Source organism: Ranitomeya variabilis, unplaced genomic scaffold (assembly GCF_051348905.1).
Source record: "Ranitomeya variabilis isolate aRanVar5 unplaced genomic scaffold, aRanVar5.hap1 Scaffold_42, whole genome shotgun sequence".
Taxonomy (NCBI): Eukaryota; Metazoa; Chordata; class Amphibia; order Anura; family Dendrobatidae; genus Ranitomeya; species Ranitomeya variabilis.
This window is the reverse complement of record NW_027508140.1, coordinates 1-25,140: the sequence shown is the minus strand read 5'-3', so window position 1 is coordinate 25,140 and position 25,140 is coordinate 1. Positions and strand designations below refer to the sequence as shown.

Genomic DNA, 25,140 nt, shown 5'->3' with positions numbered 1-25,140 from the left:
CTCCCCCCATCTTCCAATATGCTGGCATTGTGCTGATAAAAAAATATACCCAAGGGTTAGGGAGCGCCAAGCCCCCTTCTGCCTTTGGCCTCTGCAAAGTTTCTTGTTTAAATCTTGGGCTTCCCCCCCATATTAGTTCACCAAACAGCGATTTGATTTTACGGAACCTACTCTGCGGAATCCAAATTGTGCAGTACATATAACAACTGCGGCATCACAATCATCTTCAAAAGGTTCACTCTTCCAATTAGAGAAAGATGTAGTTTGTTCCACGCCGAAATTTTTGTACGTATTTTTTGTAGCAGAGGGCTTAGATTAAGTTCTTCAAACCTCATCAGAGGAAGGGCGATTTGTATCTCCAAATATTTAAATTTCGAAACTACCTTCAATTTTGCTGACATTTCCACCTCCCCAGTACCCCTTTCTACCTCATCAATGGGCATAATGCACTATTTGTCCCAATTTATTTTGAGTCCAGAGAATTCCCCAAATTCCTCAATTAATGCCCCCGCGTTATCCAGATTCTCCCCTGAGTCCCCCAAAAATAACAAAATATCATCAGCATACAGAGACACCTTCTCCTCCTTCATTCCATAGACAAATCCTTTTATCTCTCGTGTCTCCCTTATTTTAGCGGCCAAGGGTTCCACAGCTAGGGCAAATAGCAACGGAGACAATGGGCACCCCTGCCTTGTACCCCTATGCAATGAGAAACTATCAGATAATTTATTATTTACCGTATTTTCTGGTGTATAAGACAACTGGGCGTATAAGACGACCCCCAATTTTTCCATATAAAATATGGAATTTGGGATATGCCTGCCGTATAAGACGGGGGTCATCTTATACGCCCAGTCATCTTATACGGCGTGTGGTTCCCAGGGTCTGGAGGAGAGGAAACTCCTTCAGGCCCTGGGATCCATATTCATGTAAAAAATAAAGAATAAAAATAAAAAATATGGATATACTCACCCCTCCGACGAACCCTGGCTGTCACCGCTGCAAGCGTCTGCCTCCGTTCCTAAGAATGCAGTGTGTAGGACCTGCGATGACGTCGCGGCTTGTGATTGGTCGCGTGAGCGGTCACATGAGCGGTCACGTGACCAATCACAAGCCGCAACGTCATGGAAGGTCCTTCACTCTGCATTCTTAGGAACGGAGGCAGACGCTTGCAGCGGTGACAGCCAGGGGCCGTCCGAGGGTGAGTATATCCTTTTTTTTATTCTTTATTTTTTTACATGAATATGGATCCCAGGGCCTGAAGGAGAGTCTCCTCTCCTTCAGACCCTGGGAACATCCAGGATTGCTCCCTGCACACGCCGTACCCGGCGTATAAGACGACCCCCGACTTTTCGGACAATTTTTAAGGGTTAAAAAGTCGTCTTATACGCCGGAAAATATGGTACTCTAATTTTTGCCATTGGAAAGGAGTATAGCAACCCCACCCAAGATATAATCTTAGGCCCGAACCCAAGGCACAACAAAACTGACCACAAATAATTCCATTCTACACGATCAAAGGCCTTATGGGCATCCAAACACACCACCACTCTCTTTCCAGCATTTTCGGCTGGAATTTGCATATTTAAATATAGTCTCCTTAAATTGATTGCTGTGGATTTGTTGGGCATAAATCCAGATTGATCTGGGTGGATTACTTTATCAATCACATGGCTTAGTCTGTTGGCCAAGGCCTTCGCCAAAATCTTTATATCCGCCGTAAGGAGTGAGATTGGTCTGTAGGACTCCGGATTCAGCGGATCCTTATCAGCTTTAGGAATGACCACAACAATGGCCTCTCTCATAGATGTAGGTAGTATTCCCCTCTTCAAACAACGACTCATTAAATACCTTCTCCAATTTAGTTATTACGTCACTGTGCTATATGGTACGTAGCCTGTGATATATACTACCTACATATTCTAGAATACCCGATACGTTAGAATCGGACCACCATCTAGTGTGTGTGTGTGTGTGTGTGTGTGTGTATATATATATATCTATCTCTGTTCTGTAGATTTGTTTGATAAGGCTGCTTATTCTCTGACACTGTACACCGCTCAGTCATGTATAATGTTAGTGGTTTTTCAGGGATTTCCGTTTTAACATTTTTTTTTAGTGTCCATAGGCATGCATTAGTAAAAAATAAAATGTATTGCTGTCCACCAGTCCAGATGATCTTTGTTGATAGGCTGCAGTGCTGATGTCATAACTACAGCGAATATGATGGCTACAGCCAATCACTGGGCTCGGCAGCTGAGCGCGGTGATTGGCAGCATAGGTCCCGTATGGTGTTTTTGTGATGTCACGGTTGTAGATTGGGGGCAGAGGGGAATGACCTTTATAAATCTTTTTTTTTATCCAGCTCCTTCCTCAAACTCAGCAAGTAGAGGAGAACGTTCTGATGGTGCTGAACACTTGGTCCCGGTCTCCCCCAGTGATCTGACTACTTTCGTAATAAAGTATGTGCCTAATAATTTGAACAAAAAAAACATCATGGAGGATCACTTTAAGAAGTATGGCAAAATTCTGAGTATAACCTGCAAAGTAAAGCAAAAAATGGCCATCATTCAGTTTAATAACCATGTGAGTAAAAAAAAAAAAAAATTGTAATGTGCTTATACTTTTGATTTCTGGATCATTGGTAAAAGGGATAATCTGGTTTCATATTGGGATGTTGGTGAAGCTGGTGACGTCACTTCAAAAGATATCTCCCAGCTTGTGAGAGTGAGCGACGGGTATGGTGTACCCTTTTTGTTCATTTGGTATAGGACAGGTACACAATACCATGACAGTCGTGCAGAATTGTGGTTTGATTGGCACCTATGAGTACATTTACTAACCAAACTATGGTGGTTTATTCATCTTCAGCAGGTAAAATATATGTATTTATACATCTTTATAAATAAGGGTATGTTCACATCATGTTTTTTTCTCCTTCGCCTCATTGGGGGACACAGGACCATGGGTGTTTTTGCTGCTGCCACTAGAAGGACACTAAGCAAATAGACAAAGAGTTAACTCCTCAGCAGTATACACCCTCTGCTGCCTCTCTCATGAACCAGTTCTTGCTTAGTCTCTGTAGGAGGCACTAGGGTCTGGTTTCAGACCTCGATTTTGTTATATTATTTTTTATTTGGATTCCAGGAGCGACGGGGCCTTTTAAGGTCTTTATCTCCTAATATCAACAGGCGGGAACGCGGAGTGTCGCTTCCCCGTACCCCCTCCTGCAACCTCTGAGTCTGCCTGGGCTCTCATAGGGCGATGGATCCTTAAATGAGTCTGCTCTCCCCACACCAACAACGGACGGGAACATGAGGTGTCGCCCTCACGTACCCCCTTCCGGAGCCAGGCCTTCACCCTGAAAAGCAGACCGCGGCCCTTCATGCCCGGCTTCCTATGAAGTTACTTCAGCGGAGGCTCCCTTAAAGCATCTATGTGCCACTGCACCACCACTGTCAGAAAGCGGCTGGTGCCAGGAGGCAAACGGGCCCTCTCCACCTCCCTGTCAATGGGATGGTGGATTGAGGAAGAATGGAGTGGCACAGACCCTTCCCTTGTGGACAGCAGCCGACTCTGCTATACCGTGAGTACCTGGAGGCGGGGGATTGCACCTCCGCCGTGCACAGCCGCTGACTGCTGCCGTCACCGCCGCCTCTGCTGTGCTAGTTTCCGCTGCCACGGGCGTCACTGTTGGCCGCGGCCACTAATTTTGTTCCCGGCTTCTGGCTGCGGTAGGCCCAACAACGCCCATGGTCCCCGCCAGCTCCGCCCCCTCATGGCGACTCTGCCCCCTTTCCGAGTGCTTCTGGCCGGGTCTGCACAGAGTGGGCGGGGACTCGCTCTGCATAGTCTTCCTGGCCTCCCCTGCCTTTTCTCAGCTCACTGTCTCTGGCGCTTCTCACAGTTCACGAGAAGCCCCAATTCTCCTATCAGACCTTACTTCCTGGTGCGTCCTAGGCAGGAAGCTTGTGGGGGACGCCATTACCCTCTTAAGATCTGCGGCACAAGCACTTCTCTGGGGCACTCAGGACCTGGGAAAGATAGCCACACACCACTGCAGGTGCACGCTACTTAACTCCTCTGCTGCAGGTTCACATAATCCATATGCTGCAGGCACATCCCTTCAGCCTTTCAACAGCCTTTTGCAGCTTCCCTCGGAACTTTCAGTATGTCTCAACAACATTTTCAAATCACTGCTCTGCCCTTCGGGCCTGCCACCGCCCCCCAGAGTATTCACAAAAGTCATGGCAACCGTCATGTCTATTCTACACTCCCGGGGCGTGGTGATTCTACCCTAGCTGGATGATCTTCTCATCAAAAGTCCGTCCTATTGGGCTTGAGCAGAGAGCGTCACTCTCACCATCGACACACGACTTTCCTTTTTGGGAATGATCTTGGACACTTCCCTACGGTTGGTAATTCTCCCTCCAGAAAAGATTTCCTCTCTAACCCGGGGATTCCAAATGCTATCTCTGGCCCGCTCTCACTCCGTGCGGTTCGCCATGCAGGTCCTCGGGAAAATGGTGGCATCCATCGAGGCAGTACCGTTTGCCCAATTTCACTTCCGTCCCCTGCAGCAGACTTTGATCTCAGCCTGGGACAAGAATCCAGCCTTCCTGGGTCGCCGCTTTCGCCTGGCATCCATAATCAGGCGGTCTCTCAGGTGGTGGACTGCAACGTCGTCCTTGGATCAGGGAAGGTCCCTTCTCCCTGTACACTGGCTGGTAGTGACCACCGACGCCAGCCTCCTTGGATGGGGTGTGGTCTTTCGTCACCACACGGCTCAGGGATGTTGGTCTACTCAGGAAGCCAACCTTCCAATCAATATGCTCGAGATCCGATCGATAAGGCTGGCTCTTCATCAATTCCATCACCTTTTGGCCGGACGTCTGTTGTGAAATTGGATTCTGGGCTCCCCCGGTGGCCACTGGTGGAATTGAACTTGTGTCATCATCCCCTTTGTTCACCTGCTCCCATCAGGATGTGGGAGTCGCTATTTAACCTTGCTCCTCTGTCAGTTTCATGCCGGTCAACAATGTAATCAGAAGCCTTTCTGTGCATGTTCCTGCTGCTAGACAACTCCCAGCTAAGTTGGACTTTAGTCCTCGTTTGTTTTTGTATTTTGTTCCAGTTCACAGCTGAAGTTTCGTTTCTGTGTCTGGAAAGCTCTTGCGATCTGAAATTGCCACTCTGATGTTATGAGTTAATACTAGAGTCTTAAAGTAATTTCAGGATGGTGTTTTGATAGGGTTTTCAGCTGACCATGAAAGTGCCCTTTCTGTCTTCCTGCTATCTAGTAAGCGGACCTCAATTTTGCTAAACCTATTTTCATACTACGTTTGTCATTTCATCTAAAATCACCGCCAATATATGTGGGGGCCTCTGTCTGCCTTTCGGGGAAATTTCTCTAGAGGTGAGCCAGGACTATATTTTCCTCTGCCAGGATTAGGTAGTCCTCCGGCTGGCGCTGGGCGTCTAGGGATAAAACGTAGGCAACGCTACCCGGCTACTGTTAGTTGTGCGGCAGGTTTAGTTCATGGTCAGTTTAGTTTCCATCCTTCCAAGAGCTAGTTCTTATGTTTGCTGGGCTATGTTCTCTTGCCATTGAGAACCATGACAGACGTCTTGTCCGGATCCAATCAGACAATGCCACGGCTGTGGCATACATCAGTCGCCAGGGAGGCACGCAAAGCAGAAGAGCGATGATTGAAGTTACGCACATTCTACAATGGGCCGAGAAAAACCAATCGCTCATCTCCGCAGTTCATATTCCATGAGTAGAGAATTGGATGGCGGACTTTCTCAGCTGCCAGGGCATAGCCTCAGGAGAGTTGTCTCTTTACTCAAAAGTCTTTCATCGGATTTGCCAGCATTGGGGCACTTCAGATGTGGACCAAATGGCCTCCAGGCTGAACGCCAAGGTTCCGGCATTAGTAGCCCGATCCCGCGATCCATTCGCTATTGGCTCGGATGCTCTAGTACTTCCATTGAGCCAGTTTTGCCTCCCTTACATCTTTCCACCACTTCCGCTGATCCCAAGGGTCATCCGGAAAATCAAAGCGGAAGGCGTTCAGTGATTCTTGTCGCTCCAGACTGGCCTCGCCAAGCCTGGTATGCGGAGCTAGTACATCTAGTTGCTGACATTCCCTGGCAGTTACCGGATCTACTCTCCCAGGGACCCATTTGCCATCAGAACTTGAGAGTGCTGAGTTTAACGGCCTGGCCATTGAATCCTGGATTCTAGCCCAGGCTGGGTTCTCGCGTCAAGTGGCATATACCATGATCAACACTAGGAAGCCTGTTTCCATGCATATATACCATCATGTTTGGAAAAACATTTTTTTCATGGTGCAAGGATAAGGGTCGTTCCCCATTGGTGTTTTCTATCCCCTCCATTCTGGAGTTTCTCCAAGCGGGATTGGTTTCAGGCTTAGCACTGGCCTCTCAAGGGCCAGATCTCGGCTGTATCCGTCCTTTTCCAGCAACGGATAGCTTCCAAGCCACAAGTTAGGACCTTCATGCAGGGAGTTTCGCATCTTGTCCCTCCATACAAGATGCCTTTAGAACCTTGGGACCTTAACCTGGTCCTCAGTGCCTTACAAGAGACCCCCTTCAAGCCAATACAGGATGTTTCTCTCTCTTTCATGGAAGGTTGCCTTTCTTGTGGCAATAACATCCATCAGACGGGTCTCGGAACTGGCAGCTTTGTCGTGCAAACCTCCATTTCTGATTTTCCACCAGGACAAGGTGGTGCTCAGGACGTCCCCATCCTTCTTGCCTAAAGTCATCTCGGATTTTCAACTGAATGAAGACATAATCCTGCCCTCGTTCTGTACGGATCCAGTCCATAGTACTGAGAAAGCTCTTCACACTTTGGACCTGGTGAGGGCTCTCAGAAAGTACCGCATATACTCGAGTATAAGCCGACCCCCCTAATTTTGCCACAAAAAACTGGGAAAACTTAATGACTCGAGTATAAGCCTAGGGTGGAAAATGCAGCAGCTACTGGTGAATTTCAAAATTAAAAATAGATGCTCCATACCGTTCATTATGGCCCCATAGATGCTCCACATAAAGCTGTGCCACATATAATGCTCTGCACCATTCATTATGGCCCCATAGATGCTCCACATAAAGCTGTGCCACATATAATGCTCTGCACCGTTCATTGTGGCCCCATAGATGCTCCACATAAAGCTGTGCCACATATAATGCTCTGCACTGTTCATTATGGCCCCATAGATGCTCCACATAAAACTGTGCCATATATAATGCTCTGCACCGTTCATTATGGCCCCATAGATACTCCACATAAAGCTGTGCCATATATAATGCTCTGCACCGTTCAGTATAGCCCCATAGACGCTCCACATAAAGCTGCCCCATATATAATGCTCTGCACTGTTCATTATGGCCCCATAGACGCTCCACATAAAGCTTCCCCATATATAATGCTCTGCACAGTTCATTATGGCCCCATAGATGCTCCATAGAAAGCTGTGCCATATACAATGCTCTGCACCTTTGATTATGGCCCCATAGATGCTCCATAGAAAGCTGTGCCATATAAAATGCTCTGCACCTTTGATTATGGCCCCATAGAAAGCTGTGCCATATACAATGCTCTGCACCTTTGATTATGGCCCCATAGAAAGCTGTGCCATATACAATGCTCTGCACCTTTGATTATGACCCCATAGATAGCGTGCCATATACAATGCTCTGCACCTTTGATTATGGCCCCATAGATAGCGTGCCATATACAATGCTCTGCACCTTTGATTATGGCCCCATAGATAGCTGTGCCATATAAAATGCTCTGCAACTTTGATTATGGCACCATAGATAGCTGTGCCATATACAATGCTCTGCACCTTTGATTATGGCCCCATAGATAGCTGTGCCATATACAATGCTCTGCACCTTTGATTATGGCCCCATAGATAGCTGTGCCATATATAATGCTCTGCACCTTTGATTATGGCCCCATAGATGCTTCACATAAAGCTGTGCCATATATATAATGCTCTGCACCGTTGCCCCATAGATGCTCCATAGAAAGATGTGCCATATATAATGCTCTGCACCGTTCATTATGTCCCATAGATGCTCCACATAAACCTGTGCAATATACAATGCTGCTGCTGCAATAAAAAAAAAAAAAAAACACATACTCACCTCTCTTGCTTGCAGCTCCTCAGCGTCCCATCTCGGCGTCTCTCCGCACTGACTGATCAGGCAGAGGGCGGCGCGCACACTATATGCGTCATCGCGCCCTCTGACCTAAACAGTCAGAGCCAGAGGATGCGGAAGACAGAGCGGCGCCTGGCGTGTGGAACGAGGGAAGGTATATATGACATACTTACCTGCTCCCGGCATCCCTGGCTCCCTCTCCCGGACAGCTGGTCTCCGGGTGCCGCAGCCTCTTCCTCTGTCAGCGGTCACCGTTACCGCTGATTAGAGGAATGAATTATGCGGCTCCACCCCTATGGGAGTGGAGTCCATATTCATTTCTCTAATGAGCGGTCCCACGTGACCGCTGAACAGGGGACGAGCTGCGGCACCGAAGACCGTGGGACGGGCAGGGGGAGCGCCGGGACTAGGTGAGTATGCGACCCCACCGCCGACCGTGACTCGAGTATAAGCCGAGAGGGGCACTTTCAGCCCAAAAATTTGGGCTGAAAATCTTGGCTTATACTCGAGTATATACGGTACATTTCCAGAACAGCGTCTTAACGCAAATCTGATGCTCCTTTTTGTGCTTCCAGGACACAGAAAAGGTTTGCCTGCCTCTAAGGCCACGATAGCCAGATGGATTCGTTCGGCAATCCAAGAAGCTTACCATGTCAAAGGTCAGCCTATCCCCGCAGGGATTAAGGCACACTCCACTCAGTCATTCGGCACCAGGCATCCGCACAGCAAGTGTGTAAGGCTGCGATTTGGTCCAGTCTTTACACGTTCGCTAAACATTACTACATTCATTCTCAAGCCTCTTCAGATGCGGCCCTCGGCAGTTTCGCATCTGTAGGCTTCATTTAATCACTTAATCCTTTAAGCATTGGGTGCGCGAGGTTTCACCTGTCGTGATGTTTTCTCACCCAGGGATTGCTTTAGGATGTCCCATGGTCCTGTGTCCCCCCAATGAGGCGAAGGAGAAACAGGGATTTGTGTGTACTCACCGTAAAATACTTTTCTCCGAACCAGTCATTGGGGGACACTGCACCCGCCCTGTTAGCCCGTTAACTTGTAGTCTGTGTTGGTTTTGACATATTGCAATTCTGTTTAGCTCCTACTGCTTTGGCACCAAACTGGTTCATAAGAGAGCCAGCAGAGGGTGTATACTGCGGAGGAGGAGTTAACTTTTTTGTGTATTTGCTTAGTGTCCTCCTAGTGGCAGCAGCATAACACCCATGGTCCTGTGTCCCCCAATGATTGACTCGGAGAAAAGGATTTTACGGTGAGTACACACAAAAATCCCTGTTTTTCCCGTGGGTTTTGAGCAGATTCTTTCCAAAAAATGCTCCAAAGAATGACAAACTTTTCATGTGTGGAGTTTTGAGCCTCTTCTAAAAACGCCAAGTGGTTAAAATAAGTGAGCTTGACCGTTCTTCAGGCGTTTTCTACTAGATAGTCACTCCATACTTGTCAATAAGAAGGCTTAAAAACACTCGGAAGAAGTCTGGGTGTTTTTTTTTTTTTTGTTCTCTTTCAAAATTCTGAGTGTTTTTCTCCTTCGCCAAATTGGGGGACATAAAACCATGGTGTGTTATGCTGCTGTCGCTAGGAGGCTGACACTAAGTTGAGACAAAAAAAGTTAGCTCCTCCCTTGCAGTATACACCCTCGTGCTGGCTTCCAGAGACCCAGTTCAAGCTTAGTGTCCCCCTGAGGAAGGTAGTCGCCAAAACGCGCGTCGGGGTGGACTGGAGCGGCGTGCACGTGTGCTTGTGACCCTTCTATTGTGGTATGTACTGACCTCATATGTATGATCATGGTCACATACACCAATGACAGTTGTTCTGCATGTTGCTAAACAGGCTTGATGTAGTTATATACCTAATATTGATTTCAGGTTTACCGTTTATAATCAGTTACGTGTACCCTGTCTGGTCCGTTTTGATATGTGTAGGGTTTGTAGAGGGGATCCTTATGCCTGCCATGTCATATGCCTGTTTTTTATATGTGTTTTCTTAAATAAAGGTTTTTGTACTATTGTACAAATTGGGACATTTTGACTGCTTTTTTCTGGCCTTTTGTATTTCAAGCTTGGTGTCTGTAGGAGGCACACGGGTCTGCTATTCAGACCAGAACTTTTACCCTTTTGGATTTAACCTTTCTACCCGGACGAAGGGGCGACGGAACCTTTCAAGGCGCCGATCTCCCCGAACCAACAACAGGCGAGCACGGGAGTGTTACCTCTCCGTATCCTCTCCTGCGATGTGGGATGACACTGCCTGAGCTGATTCTAGGGGCGACGGGCCCCTTTAACAGCACCGATCTCCCCCCTCCCTTAACAGACGAGCACTGGAGTGTCACCTCCACGTATCCTCATCTGCAGCCAGGCCTATTGCCGGACATCTCGCCCTGCCCACCAGGTCTGACCCTTGGATGTTCAGAGGCACTCTACATTGTGGCGTCCGTGCAGCCCCCACTGCATCACCACTGAAGAGAGCGGATGATGGAGGGAGGCAGACGGTTCCTTTCCATCCCCCTTTCATGGGGATGGTGGATGGAGGCTCCCCTGCACCGTCCTATCTACCCCGGGCACAGCTCTGACTTGCGGCATCTGCCATCCCCTTCATATCGGGGTAAGTGCCACCCGGGAGGGGTCGTTTTCCAGAAAGCTTAGGAGGGCTCCATAGCAGCAGGGTCCCCGCAGGGCTCCGCGGCTCTTTCTCAGCCGTCCGCAGGTGCGCACCGGCCACAAATTTAGTCCACGGTTTCGGCCTTGGTGTAGGCCGCATCCCGATAGGCCCCGCCCACCGATCGCATCATTCCAGCGGCTCCGCCCACAGACCTGGCACTTCTCGCTCTATGCGAGACTACCCCCCAAATCTCGGCAGCCATCTTCCCTGCAGCACCGTTCTTCTGGCTGCCCTTAGTCTGCACTTGTCAAGCCCTGGAAGCCGGTCTTCTCCCCTACTCAGCGCGCCGCCTCATCTGATTGCGGGACACAGGTCCTGGGTAAGGAAACTGCACTAGATGCTTCCCTGCAGCTTTACCCCTCATAGCTTCCACTAGCAGCGATTTTACTTATATTGGGGTACATCATGTCGCAGTTAAGGGCTAAAAAGGCTACATAGGTTCATACCACCTTTTTCACTGCGTGTACCACCTGCCAGGCTCCTCTCGGCCTCAAAGCTCTCCTCTCTGCCCAGCCTGTGATGCCCAATGTACCCAGGAGCCCTCCGCCGCTACCGACCCCAGTGTATCTAGCCCCCCTGAGTGGGCCGCGTCACTCACAATCCATGGCTTCGCTGGCCAAAGCGATTGAATCCCTTCATGACCCCTCTTGGGAGCGGGGCACTCATTTTACCTGGGTTAAGAGACCCCTCCCTTACAGGGGAATCATCGGCCAACAGTGGCCACTCTCACTTGAAGGAGGTACGGTCATCCAAAAAACGGATCCGCACTACCTCTCCTGAGCATTCACCACGCCATTCAACCTCTGGTGGCTCCACTTCTCGCTCACCCTTTCCAGGGGTTTGCAGCGATCATGACTGAGTATGAGTCTGAGGCGTCCTTGGACCCGGATTCTCTGGAGATTCAATCGACTGTGGATTCCCTCATTGAAGCTGTCGATCATGCGCTAAAGGTTGATGATGACCCTAATGCGGCTCCGGATCATTCGGTATCTTTTACAAGAACCAAGCAAACCCATAGGGTGTTCGCCTCTCATCCGGATTTCTTAGATATAGTCCGGCGACACAGGGAGCGACCGGCTAAGCTCTCTATGGGTAAAAAGGCCCTGGGATTGAAGTATCCCTTTTCCGCAGATCTTGTCAAAGATTGGACGGAACCTCCAACAGTAGATCCTCCTGTATCGCGTTTGGCTACCACGCTAAATGCTTTTATCTGTACCTGATGGGGCTTCAATTAAAAACGCCAGGTAGATTCCCTGGCTCGCTCAGTATATGAAGCCTCAGGTTCCTCTTTATCCCCTTCCTTTGCGGCGGCATGGGTCGCAAAAGCAATGGTTTTGTGGGCAAAATCTATTCAGGACCAGGCTCTTCCGTCTGAGGTGGCGGATCTCGCCAAACAAATCGCTATGGCTGGAGACTGTGATGTATGCGTCTTTAGACGCAGCAGACTATGCGGCAGTTGCTGCCTCAAACGCCATCACCATTAGGTGAACATTTTGGCTTAGAGAGTGACGCATGGATTCCTCCTCTAAAAAGTCTGATTTCTCTGCCTTTTCTGAGCGGATGTCTGTTTGGAGAAAAATTAGACCAGCTTATTTCAGATGCTACAGGAGGGAAAAGCAAATTCCTCCCGCAGCACAGGCCTAAAACTGCTTTTCAGCGTCGGCAACAGTTTCGCTTTCGGCCCTTTTGCAATAGCCCATTCTGGTCCTCCTCCACAGCTTCGTCCAGAACAGAACGATCTCCACGTACAGAGAGAGACCCTCGGCCCTCATACAGGCCGAATCAGTCCTGGCGAGGTAAGCCTAGGCAACCCAGAACCAGGGGATCCAGGCCCTCCAGATTTCCTTCACAATGACTCGGGGAGTTTTCCGGTCGACACTACCAGAGTAGGCGGACACCTGCTTCTCTTTCAACATGTCTGGCTTTCCGTCATCCACGACGAATGGGTCAGAGGCCGGTGTCTTCTGGTTACAAAATAGGTTTCTCCGCCTCCCCTCCTGCACGTTTTTTTCCCTCTCGTCTCCCAAGTTCAGGAGCTCAGTCTCGTGCACTTCACCGCACCATCGAATCTCTCCACCAAAACGGAGTCATTGTTCCAGTTCCAGAACATGAGAGATTCAGAGGTTTTTACTCAAACCTCTTCGTCGTTCCAAAAAAGGATGGGACGGTGCACCCTATTTTGGATTTAAAGCTCCTAAACAGGTATGTAAAGGTCTGGCACTTCAGGATGGAATCCATCCGGTTGGTCATCTCCTCATTGGAGATAGGCGAGTTTCTAGCATCAATAGACATCAACGATGCTTATCTCCATATCCCAGTCTTCCCGCCACATCAAAGGTTCCTGCATTTTGCCACTCAGGAGGACCATTTTCAATTCACGGCCGTACCCTTCGGCTTTGCCACCACGCCCAGGGTATTCACAAAGGTCATGGCGGCGATCATGGCCATTCTTCACTCCTGAGGAGTGGTCATGTTGCCATACTTACTAGACTACATACTAGACGACCTCCTGATGAAAGGTCCGTCCTATGACGCCTGCGAAGCAAGCGTCCGCATTACCTTGGATACCATTTCACGCCTGGGCTGGCTGATCAACTTGGACAAGTCCTCCCCGTTCCAGCTTGATGGATCTCCTTCCTAGGCATGATCCTGGACACGTCCAAGTTGCTGGTCCTGCTTCCTTCATCCAAGGCCCAAGCGATTCTGCAGGGAACCCGGACGCTTTGTCGTCCCTTTCCTCATTCCATTCGATTTGCCATGAGGATCCTGGGAAAAATGGTGGCCGCAGTGGAAGCAGTTCCCGTCGCTCAACTGCACCTCCGCCACTTACATCAGGCCCTGCAGGAGTCCCTTATCCCTCGATCGACCATGTCCTCTGCCCCCGTGGATCAGGCAAGCGCCCAAATGGTGGACTTTGGAATTATCCCTCAGCCAGGGGAGGTCCTTTCTCCCAACCCACTGGCTGGTGGTGACTACCGATGCCAGCCTCCTCTGTTGGGGAGCGGTATTTCACCACCACACTGCCCAGGGGCTTTGGACCATTCGGGAGTCGAGACTTCCGATTAACATCTTGGAGATTTGATCGATCAGATTTGCCCTGAGACGTTTCCACTTCCTCCTCGTGGGTCACCCAAATCGGATTCAATCAGACAACGTCACAGCTGTGGTGTGCATAAACCATCGGGGGGACCCGCAGCAGAGCGGCGATGCGTGAGGTCTCCCACATTCTCCGTTGGGCTGAGAACAACCGCTCCATAATTTCCGCAGTGCACATTCCAGGCGTCGAAAACTGGTTGGCGGACTTTCTCAGCCGTCAGGGTCTCGCCTCGGGAGAGTGGGAACTCCATCCGGAGGTCTTCCAGTAGATTTGCCTTCGCTGGGGGACTCCGGACATGGATCTGATGACGTCCAGACTGAACGCCAAAGTTCCCAACTTCATAGCACGTTCTCGGGATACCCAGGCCATTGGAGTGGACTCGCTGATATCCCCATCGCACCGGTTCCACTTCCCGTATGTGTTTCCTCCGCTTCCCTTTCTACCGAAGGTAATCTGAAAAATCAAGATGGAAGGGGTTCCTTTGATTCTAGTCTCCCCGGATTAACCTCGTCGCGCATGGTACGCGGAGCTTGTTCAACTCGTAACTCGTAGCCGACGTTCCCTGGCAGTTACCAGACCGCCCAGATCTGCTTCGCCAAGGGCCGATCTACCACCAGAGCTCAGGGGTCCTACGTTTAACAGCTTGGCTGTGGAAACCTGGATCCTAACTCAAGCTGGTTTCTCCCAGCAAGTCATTGCCACCATGATAAGCGCTCGCAAGACGTCTTCCGCTCGCATCTATCACCGCACCTGGAAAGCCTTCTTTTCTTGGTGCAGGCTCCGTGGACATCCTCCTCTCGTTTTTTCAATCCCCTCCATTCTGGAATTTCTCCAGTCCGGCTTGGATTCCGGTCTGGCGCTCAGTTCTCTCAAGGGTCAGATCTCGGCATTATCCGTGTTGTTCCAATGCAAGATTGCTACTGACTTTCAAGTCAGGACTTTTGTTCAGGGGGTTTTCCACGTCGTACCCCCCTATAGAATGCCCTTAGAGATTTGGGATCTCAATTTGGTCCTGGCTGTCCTTTAGGAGCCCCCTTTTGAACCTCTGCAGGATGTCTCGCTGATTGTTCTCTCCTGGAAGTTCGCCTTCCTTGTGGCTATAACCTCTATCAGGCGAGTCTCAGAGTTGGCCGCACTGTCCTGCCGGGCGCCCTTCCTTTCCTTCCACCAGGACAAGGTAGTCCTGTGTCCACCTCCGGCCTTTCTTCCCAAGGTGGTTTCATCCTTCCACCTTTAATGAAGAAATCGTTCTTCCCTCCTTCTGCCCACAGCCAAGACATCGGGTTAAAAAGGCCCTTCACACCTTGGACGTGGTGAGGGCCCTTAGGAGGTACATTTCTAGGACTGCCCCCTTCCGCAAATCGGACTCCCTCTTTGTGCTCCCAGAGGGTCACAAAAAGGGTTTAGCTGCTTCTAAAGCCACGATAGCCAGATGGATATGATCAGCTATTCAAGAATCTTATCGGGTCAGGGGCAGACCTATCCTGGTGGAGATTAGGGCACACTCAACTCGGTCAGTGGGTGCTTCCTGGGCCATTCGGCACCAGGCCTTGGCAAAGCAGGTTTGCAAGGCCGCAATATGGTCCAGCCTGCATACTTTCACGAAGCACTACAACGTTCACATTCAATCTTCTGCGGAAGTGGCCCTTGGCAGACGTATTCTGCAGGCGGCCGTTGCGCATTTATAGTCGGTTGATACACGGAGTTATTTGGTTGTATTGTTCCCCACCCAGGGACTGCTTTGGGACGTCCCATGGTTCTGTGTCCCCCAATGTGGCGAAGGAGAAATAGGGATTTTTGTGTAGTCACCGTAAAATCCTTTTCTCCGAGCCACTCATTGGGGGACACAGCACCCACCTTGTTAGCCTTATGGCTCATTTCTTTTTTGGTTCTTGACTTACTCTGATATGTTGTACTCTAATATTATGTAAGATGTTGTTACTGATCTCCTACTGCTTTTACACTGAACTGTGTCTGGAAGCCAGCACGAGGGTGTATATGCAGGGGAGGAGCTAACTTTTTTGTCTCAACTTAGTGTCAGCCTCCTAGAGACAGCAGCATAACACCCCATGGTTCTGTGTCCCCCAATGAGTGGCTCGGAGAAGAGGATTTTACGGTGAGTACACAAAAATCCCTATATTCATTCCTTAATAGATGTTAAAATCTGCTTAAGAAATAACACAATAATAAACATTTAAAGAAAATGGCAACAATAACCATCAACAAGTTGCTTCAAAAAATAAAAGGGTAATGAAAACTTTTTTTTTTTTTCTTGATGTGTTATCTACTAGAAAATCTTGTCTTTTTTGCATTCCTGAAACAAGTGTATGAACATACCCCTACTGTATTGATTTGGGAAAAATAGACTCACAATTGGGATACTGTTTTTGCTTTTACAGAACTCTGTGGCAGCGGCAGCGACATCAGTAAAAAAACTGCACAAAGACGTTATTGCTTTTTGGCCATGGAAAAAAACAAGTGAGTGATTTATATCTCATTTTGCGTTACAAGCCCCTCTTTACAGAGCCACATTATTAAGATGTTCTCTTAGAAAAGCAATGCTTGCTTTGAAGAAAGTCTTAAATAAAATGGCATCCGATTGAGCAGATTTGATTGCATGATATTGGAGACATACACATGGGTGCCATATTGTAGCTCCAGTGTTCTTAGAGCCATGATACACATGTGTGTGTGGTCTCTTAATCCTAGAAATAATTGTCGTTTTTCAGGTCCTGCAAAGAAGAAAGAGGCTCAAATGTCTTTACCTCCTTCACTGTCTCATCTTGTTGGAACAGTAGCTGAGACCTCAGAGGAGAAGTATCGTCTCCTAGACCAGAGGGACAAGCTAATGAGACAAGGTATTCAAAGAATCTGTCAGTTTTGCAATTATTTAGGTAGCTAGAAAAGTAAATGTGTCATTTTGGGAAACTAACCAAAAAAGAAATGGTTAAGTCTCCTAATATATTTTCCAATCACTTTCCTCCTTTTTTTTTTTGTAGCTAGAGTTAAACGAACAGGGTTAGATCAAGCCAAAGTTTTTGTTGGAAACTGTCCTGACATGTGCCCTGAAAAGGAGAGATACATGAGAGATACTCGGAATCAACTTAGCCTCTATGAGTTCCTGCCAGGAACCGACAAGGTAATAGAATCCATTATCTTCTTACCTTCAAATTTTTTGAGCATGTCTGGTATATTTCCCCCCCCCAAAAAAAATAAAAAATCTGTCATTTGTAGCATTTTTCATGTTCAGTTTACCTTGATTTTTCTACATTTTGGTCTGATCGTGACTTGCATAATCCTTTCCTTTCAAAGTTGGACCATGCAGCTGCAATAAAGGAGTACAGTCGCTCTTCAGCAGATCAAGAAGAGCCCCTGGCACACGAATTGCGCCCATTACCAGTGCTGTGTATGACAATGGATTACATGGTGACCAACATCATGGATCTGGGAGAGGAGGATTACAGAGAATGGTATGACTTTGTTTGGAACCGAACACGTGGAATTCGGAAGGTGAGATCTGCCTGAGATGCTCTACTGAAAGATATGTCTATATTGAAATACTGAATCGTTTTTTTTCTACAATTTATAGAATTCAAGAAACTTTTATGTCTCCAGAAAAAAAAACATTATATTAAAATTAGTGATGAGCTAACAGGGCTCAAATAAGGTGTTATCCGAGCATGCTCATGTGCTAAGTATCTTTGGCGTGTTCAAATAATGTTTGAGTTCCCGCAGCTGCATGTCTCTCAGCTGTTTGACAGCTGCAACACATGCAGGCATAGCCTAACAAACAGGCAATCCCTGCATGTGTTGCGACTGTCGAAAAGCCGCGAGACATGCAAGTGTGGGGACTTGAACGTATTTTGCGAGCACGCCGAAGACACTCTGTTAGCACCCGAGCATGCTCAGATAACACCTCAACTGAGCACGTTTGCTCATCACTAATTAAAATGATTGTAAGAGATTGTTCTAAATGTACTTAATTCCATAAAATACAAATTTTTTACCTGTTGAAGATTTTGCTGCCTAGCGCCACCTCTCCACTGCTCCCTGCCGCTGATTGTTTGCACAGCTGCAGTGGTGACGTCCTGTCTAAACTACGCGATTGTTACATTACAGGTACTGTTGTTGCCATGTGCCTCACTATTACTGCTGAAGGAGTCAGTGATTGTCTGCAGCGGTTACATTTTGTAAACAATATATTGCCTAGTTGAACTGCACAATATTGCTGAAGACAGTGATTGACTGCAGTGGTCTTGGGTTGCAGACTGGATCCCTATAAACAAATATCAGTAAGGAGTAGTTAAGAGGTGGCGTTGGAAAAGCAGGTGCATGAACAGGTAATAATGCTCTTTTTTTTTTTAATTATTTTTAACCCCCACCCTACATCTGCCATACATATGCTTAACCAGTTGAGCCTCCGGTGTGTTCTATATACCAGTTGCTACTGTCTAGCCTCTTAGATGCTGCTGTCAATCTCTGATGGCTGCATTTAAGTGGCGCAGTCTGAAGGGGAGGAGTGCCTTAACTCAATTCTTGCCCCCTTTTCCAACGGCTCCTGAAGACCCTGGCACTTCCATGTTTGTATTGTACACTTGAAGTAGATCAGTAATTTGATTGACAGTGTATTGTGTGTAGTGTATTGTAGAAGTGATCAAGCGATTGCCGGTTCTCTTGCATAAAAGAAGAATGAATATAAAGTTTAAATCATTCCCATCCTTCTTACTGCAAAGAAAAAAAAGTCTGATCTTTGGATAAATAATTTTATATTTCTCCCTCGCCTCATTGAGGGACTCAGGACCATGGGTGTTATGCTGCTGTCACTAGGAGTTTGACACTGAGTGAAAATAACAAAATAAGCTCCTCTACAGTATACACCTACCACTGGCTCCAGCCCGAACCAGTTCTTCCTTAGTGTCTGTAGGAGGCACATGGGTCTGCTATTCAAACCATTATTTATTGCTTTCAATTTTTTTAATTTTTACTTTTCAATCTTTATTCCTTTTAATGGATTACAGGGGCGACCGATCCCTTCAGGGTTCCGATCTCCCCAAACCAACAACAGGCATGAATGTGGAGTGTCGCCTCCACGTACCCACTCCTGCACCGTGAAAAGGTATGCCTGAGCTTTTTTAGGGGCGACTGTTCCCTTCAGGGCTCCGATCTCTCCACACATCAACGTACGAAAACATGGTGTTGCCTCTATGTACCCTCTTCTGAGCTAGGCTTAATTCTGCCTGACCAACAGCCCTGCCCCATCCTAAGGCAGTCAACCCCTTGGATGTCCTGAGGCACTTATGGCGTCCGTGCGGCCCCCGCTGTGTCACCACTGACGAACAGCGGCAATGGGAGGAGGTGCACGGTCCCTCTCTACCTCGCGGACAATGGGATGGTGGATGGAGGGTTCCCGGCTCCGTCCACATTGTAACAACGCTGAAGCCCACTCATCAGCGGCGGCGGCGCCATGCCGGGACGCACACCGTTGGTAAGAGAATCCAGGTCGGCATTGAGCCCCTGCAGCAGATTCTCAGTACGAGCTCCTGTCATACGTGGGAGTGAAAAATGGGTCTTGTATGGGTCAGCATCGGTGTCTGGGCAGATTTGTGCACAAGGTGCCTGGGCCCTACACGTGGTGTGCATCCCAAGAGCAGCTTCTAGGACAAACATGACTTCAAATGCCTGCGGGATACTTTCTCAGAGTTCATCTGATTGTGTCTGACTGCACTGGTGATGTGGATTCTTTGAACCGTGTTGGCAGCGTTTTACCCAGAGGTATGGACAGATCCCGAAGAGAGATTGCAGGTGCAAAACAGATTGTAAGAATAACATTTCTCACCTTGCTACAGCTGGTGTTTGCATGTCCAATCTCTCAGGAAGCTCCCACATACGGATTCCGAATAAGGCTGGTTACCACGGCCCCCGTTCGGGCGCCAAAACTGTCGTAGCTGTTTTTGTTCTGACCCAATGTCAGCTGACAGATCACCATTGAGACCCAAATCAAGTAGTTACGCCCGTTATTTTACAAGCGCGCTTGGAGACAAAAAGACACCTCACACATATCCTGTGAGCAAGTCACTCAAAATTCCCTCCGTAGCAAAAGTCTAGGCGTCCTTTTTCCTCAACAGGAACGTTTCCGGTCCTTTCGTAGGCGGACGTCTATTTCTGTCTTGCCATATCTGGCTCGCCGTCTTTCATGACGAATGAGTCAGTCTCCTGGTGTCTTTCATTCAAGACAGTGTTTCCTTCCGGTCTACAGCACGGTTTGTCCCTAGAGAAAGAAGGACGGAGTGGTATGGCCCATCCTGGACCTGAAGCTATTCAACGTAGAAGAGGGAGTTTACTAGCATCCATCGACATACGGGATGCTTACATTCATATATTTCCGACTCTCAAAGGTTTTTGCATCTCGCCGTCCGAGAGGATCATTTCCAATTTAAAGCTTTGCCCTTCGGCCTCACTGCCGATCCCAGGGCATTCACAAAGGTCATGACGGTTGTCGCATTCATTCTGCATGCTCGGGGTGGGGTCGTCCTGTCATACCTAGCATCCTCCTGCTTAAGTGGCAGTCTTTCCAAGCCTGCGAGTAGGCGTCCATACCCCTTTGGACACTTTTCCCGCCTGGGCTAGTGGATAGACTTACACAAATCTTTCCCTGTCCTGGCTCAGCAGGTATCCCTTTTAGGTATGACCCTACACACCTCCCGAGGGTTGGTGATTTTTCTGCGAGACAGGGCAATAGCCCTTCAACAGGGGACTCGGGCCTTGTCGCCCTTTGCCTCACTATCGGCTGGGGCAGTCATCCATTCTCTTTCCACTGTCTATGCCGCTTGTCTTCGAACTCACGGCCCAGGTGCACTGGTCACATCGAGAGTCACCCCTTTCAATCAACGGCTTGGAGATCCGGGCAACCCGGTTGTCCCTGAGGCGGTTTCATCACCCCGATGGGTCCCCCCATCCGAATATATCATTTATCACGGAATCATCCGCAGCCAGGCAGCAAGGCGTGAGATGGAACACATTCTCCGCTCGGTCATCTCAGCAGTTCACATCCCTAGAGTGGGAAGCTGGGCACCAGACTTCCTCAGCCGTCAGGGTCTTGTATCGGTAGAGTGGTCACTTCCTCTGGACATGTTCCATCATATTTATCGCTGGGGGATTCCGGATGGGGACCTGAGTACATCATGGCTAAATGCCACAGTACCCGTTTTTTTAGCCAGAGGCCATGAGGGCGGATACACCTTCCATTCGTGGCATCAGATTCATCCTCCGTTACTTCCAATGGTCATCGGGACAATCAAGGCGACAGGGATGCCGGTTATCCTAGTCTCTCTGGACTAGCCTCCGCCGGGCCTGGTACGCAGATTTGGCTCAGCTCATCGTCAACGCCCCCTGGCGGCCACTGGATTGTCCAGAATTGCTCTTCCGGGGCCCAATCTGCCACCAGGGCCCTGCATCGCTCGGAAACCTACATCAGGGAACATTTATCAAAGTACATTTTTCATCATCCCAGGACAGCGTTTTTTTGCAGGGTGCAAGGATTGAAGTCGTTCTCCCCCTGCTTTCCCCGTTCTGACCTGATCGGTTTTGCTTCAGCGCCCGATTGTTTCTAAACTACAGTTGTAGACTTTCAGGGGGCCTCATTCATGGTGCCTCCCTACAGAAAGCCGTTGGACGTCGGGGACCTTATCTTGATCCTGGACGTTCCGCAGGATGCTTCGTTTGAGCCGCTGCAGGAAGTCTCTCTGACTCTCCTTTCCCGGAAGATTGTTGTCCTGGTTGCAACTTCGATCAGGCGGAGATCGTAGCTAGCCGCTCTTCTGGTCGAGTTCCTTTTTCTTATTTTTTCATCAGAACAGGGTGGTTCCCTGTGGTTCCCGTCCTTTTTTACCCAAGGTGGTCTCTTTTTCCTTAACGAGGACATTGTTCTGCCCTCTTTTTTGACTGACACCAAAACGCCGTTTTGAGAAGGCTCTCGATTCTCTAGATCTCATGAGGGCTCTCAGTAGATACATCTCCCGAACGGAGTTCTTCCGCAAGACGGATGCCTTATTCATTCTTCCTGAGATTCACAGGAAGAGACTAGCCGTGCACAAATCCACAATAGCCAGGTGGATATGCTTGACTATTCTGGAGTCTTACTGCGTCAGAGGAAAGCCTATTCCAGTGGGATTAGGGCACACTTCATTCGTTTGGTGGATGTTTCCTGGACCATTCGGCACCAGGCATCGACGATCCAGTCTGCAAACCCTCTCAAAGCACTACAACATTCACACTTAGCCTTCAGCAGATGCGAGTCTGGGAAGACGGATCTTTCAGATGGTGGCAATGCATCTCTATGCTGTTAGTGCGTGAGGTTGTCCGTCCTGTCGGTTCCCACCCAGGGACTGCTTTGGGACGTCCCATGGTCCTGTGTCCCCCAACAAAGCGAAGGAGAAATGGGGATTTTTGTGTACGCACCGTAAAATCCTTTTCTCCCGAGCCACTCATTAGGGGACACAGCACCCACCCTATTGGCCTGATGGCTGTTTGTTCTTTGGTTTGACATGCTGTATCTGTATTTGATGATTTTTATCTCCTACTGCTTTGTCGCTGAACTGGTTTGAGCAGGAGCCAGTGGTAGGTGTATACTGTAGAGGAGGAGCTAATTTTATTATATTCACTTAGTGTCAGCCTCCTAGCAACAGCAGCAGCAGCATACACCCATGGTCCTGTGTCCCCCAATGAGTGGCTCGGAGAAAAGGATTTTACTGTGATTACACAAAAATCCCTGTCTACCTTTGCTTCAGACTGTTAAAAGGGTTGTCCAGGTTTGAGAAGAAAGCCTGCAGTTACCCCAAGTGACTGCAGGCTTCAGAGTTTTTACAGCGAACGCATCGCGCTGAGGTTTCTCCGGTGCTATAAGCAAGAGCGGGCGGTCACGTGACTGCAAATTTGCCCATCTAGGTTTCTCCAATGCATGCAGGAAAATCTTCACAGTGCGCAGTGTGTGTGATGTGAGGATTCACAAGCCTGCTGTCACATAGCGTGACTGCGGACTTGTAGCCTAAGGCCAGACAACCCCTTTAAGAAAGTAAACACGTAGAAAACTACATAGATTGAGAAATTGTACAAGGAATGACAGATGGAGGGAAACCGTGAAAGATGTTTTTTGTTTTTTTTCCCCCTCCAGCCTAAAAGGGGAGGATTGAGGATGGAAATGCAGGGTAACAAAGGTTACTAATGCCTTATGTTTTATAATAAGTTTATAGGGTTTTTTCTCTTTTTGTTTTTTTCTTAGGATATTACACAGCAGGACTTGTGTGATAAGTTCACTGTGTCTTTGATGGAGAAGTGCGCTCGTTTTCACATTCACTGTGCGTATCAGCTTTGTGAGGAGCCAATGTCCTCATTTGATTCAAAAATAAATAATAAGAATTTGATAAAGTGTTTACACAGCCTAAATAAAATGTACCAGGACCTACAAAATCGTGGCGAGACCTGTCCTCGTGAGCCCGAGTTTAGGGGCTACAGTATTCTACTCAGACTCAACAAGGGAGATATTCTCAGGTACAATCTTATTTCCCTTTTAAAGATAGACCAGAGTCCATTTTGGATTGTTTCTTTACATTACACGTCATCTGGAGGCGGCGCTGTGGTCACTTACTACAGTTACTGTCACCACCGCCTCCTGATGACTGCCTGTTTCTGGGAGGGTGTTAGAGAAGTGACAGCAATTTCAGTCACCGGCTGCATCATCAGTGGCTGACACCACAATTCCTTCACAGCCATCTTCGGTCAACGCAGCTTCTGACACTGCCATCTATTTCCCTAAAATGAGACATCATCAGGGAGCGGTGATAGAAGCAGGGTGAGTGACACCAACGCTGCTCCATAATGATGCTGTCACTCGCCCTGCTTCTATCACCTCCCTCAGATGACGTCCCTTTTCGAAGAGGTGCTGGTGTCAGAACCAGAGATTGTGGCGGCGGAGACTAAAGATTCAGATGGCAGGGACAAAAGTCTGGCAACTACTGAAACTGCAGTCACTTCTCAGTCACATCCCTCCTGAAACAGAACATCATCAAGGAACAGCGGTGACAGAAGCTGTGGTAACTGATAGCAGTGCTGCCTCCTGATAATGTCCTACTTCATGTTCCCTAAAATGAAATGTCGCAAGACGTAAAGAAATAAAAAAATAGAAGGATTAGCAGGATAGGGAGAACAGTGGGTAATTTTATACTGATGCAAATGACAAAAGTGGTTAGGGCATACACTGTGTTCCAAATTTTTATGCAAATAATATTTCCTCATTTTCTCTAAATTACCTATCTGAATTGCAGTCATTGTTATTTTCAAGTCATCTACTATTCTAGTATAATTGCAATGTTTTGGAACTAACTGCATATGAAAACTGCATATTTTTTAAAAAAATATACACTCAAATTGCATGTTCCAAATTATTATGCACAGCAGAGTTTTCAACTTTTTTTTATTTTGAACAAAAAAATGGTCAGCTGTGAAGTTTTAAGCATTATATCAGCTTATTACAAAATGAAATCAAACAGTTTTCAAGTGAAAACTTTATTCTAGGTGATGTTACATTTGCACATAGGACCCCTTGTTCGAAACAAGCTCCTGAACTCTCGCGTCCATTGAATTTGTCAGTTTTTGGATGTTTTCTGCTTCAATTGTTTTGCATGTGGACAGAATACCCTCCCAGAGCTGTTGCTTAGATGTGAACTGCCTCCCGCCATCATAGACACTCCTTTTGATGATGCTCAAGAGGTTCTCAATGGGGTTGAGGTCAGGGGAAGATGGTGGCCACACCATAAGATTGTCCTCTTTTATGCCAATACAGCCAGAGATGCAGATGTGTTTTTTGCAGCATGAGACGGTTCATTATCATGCATGAAAATGATCTGCGGAAAGCACGCTTCTTCCTCTTGAACCATGGCAGGAAGTGTTGTTTTAGAAACTCCACATAGATTATGGTGTTCATCTTTACCCCTTCAGGGATCATAAAGGGGCCGACAATCTCTCCCCATGATTCCAGCCCAGAACATTACTCCACCTCCTCCTTGTTGGCGCCTTAGTCGTGTTTTCATGGAGTGTCCATCAACCAGCCATCCTCCACTCCATCCATCTGGACCATCGAGCGTTGCACGGCACTCATCGGTGAACAAAACAGTTTGGAAGTC

The 25,140-nt window shown here is 48.1% G+C and overlaps 1 protein-coding gene across 1 annotated transcript in view; it reads left to right on the top strand.

Annotated features, from left to right (window-relative positions):
- The window catches only part of LOC143790624 (germinal-center associated nuclear protein-like), a gene marked incomplete at its 3' end in the record, with an annotated part of 59,675 nt that extends 36,166 nt beyond the window's left edge, over positions 1 to 23,509 (top strand). Inside the window, exons 2-7 of the mRNA XM_077279138.1 lie at positions 2,366 to 2,586; positions 16,363 to 16,441; positions 16,693 to 16,821; positions 16,963 to 17,102; positions 17,276 to 17,473; positions 23,241 to 23,509. Coding sequence (XP_077135253.1) covers positions 2,366 to 2,586; positions 16,363 to 16,441; positions 16,693 to 16,821; positions 16,963 to 17,102; positions 17,276 to 17,473; positions 23,241 to 23,509 — 1,036 coding nt within the window. The remainder of the gene's footprint in view (positions 1 to 2,365; positions 2,587 to 16,362; positions 16,442 to 16,692; positions 16,822 to 16,962; positions 17,103 to 17,275; positions 17,474 to 23,240) is intronic.
- Positions 23,510 to 25,140: the final 1,631 nt, after the last annotated feature.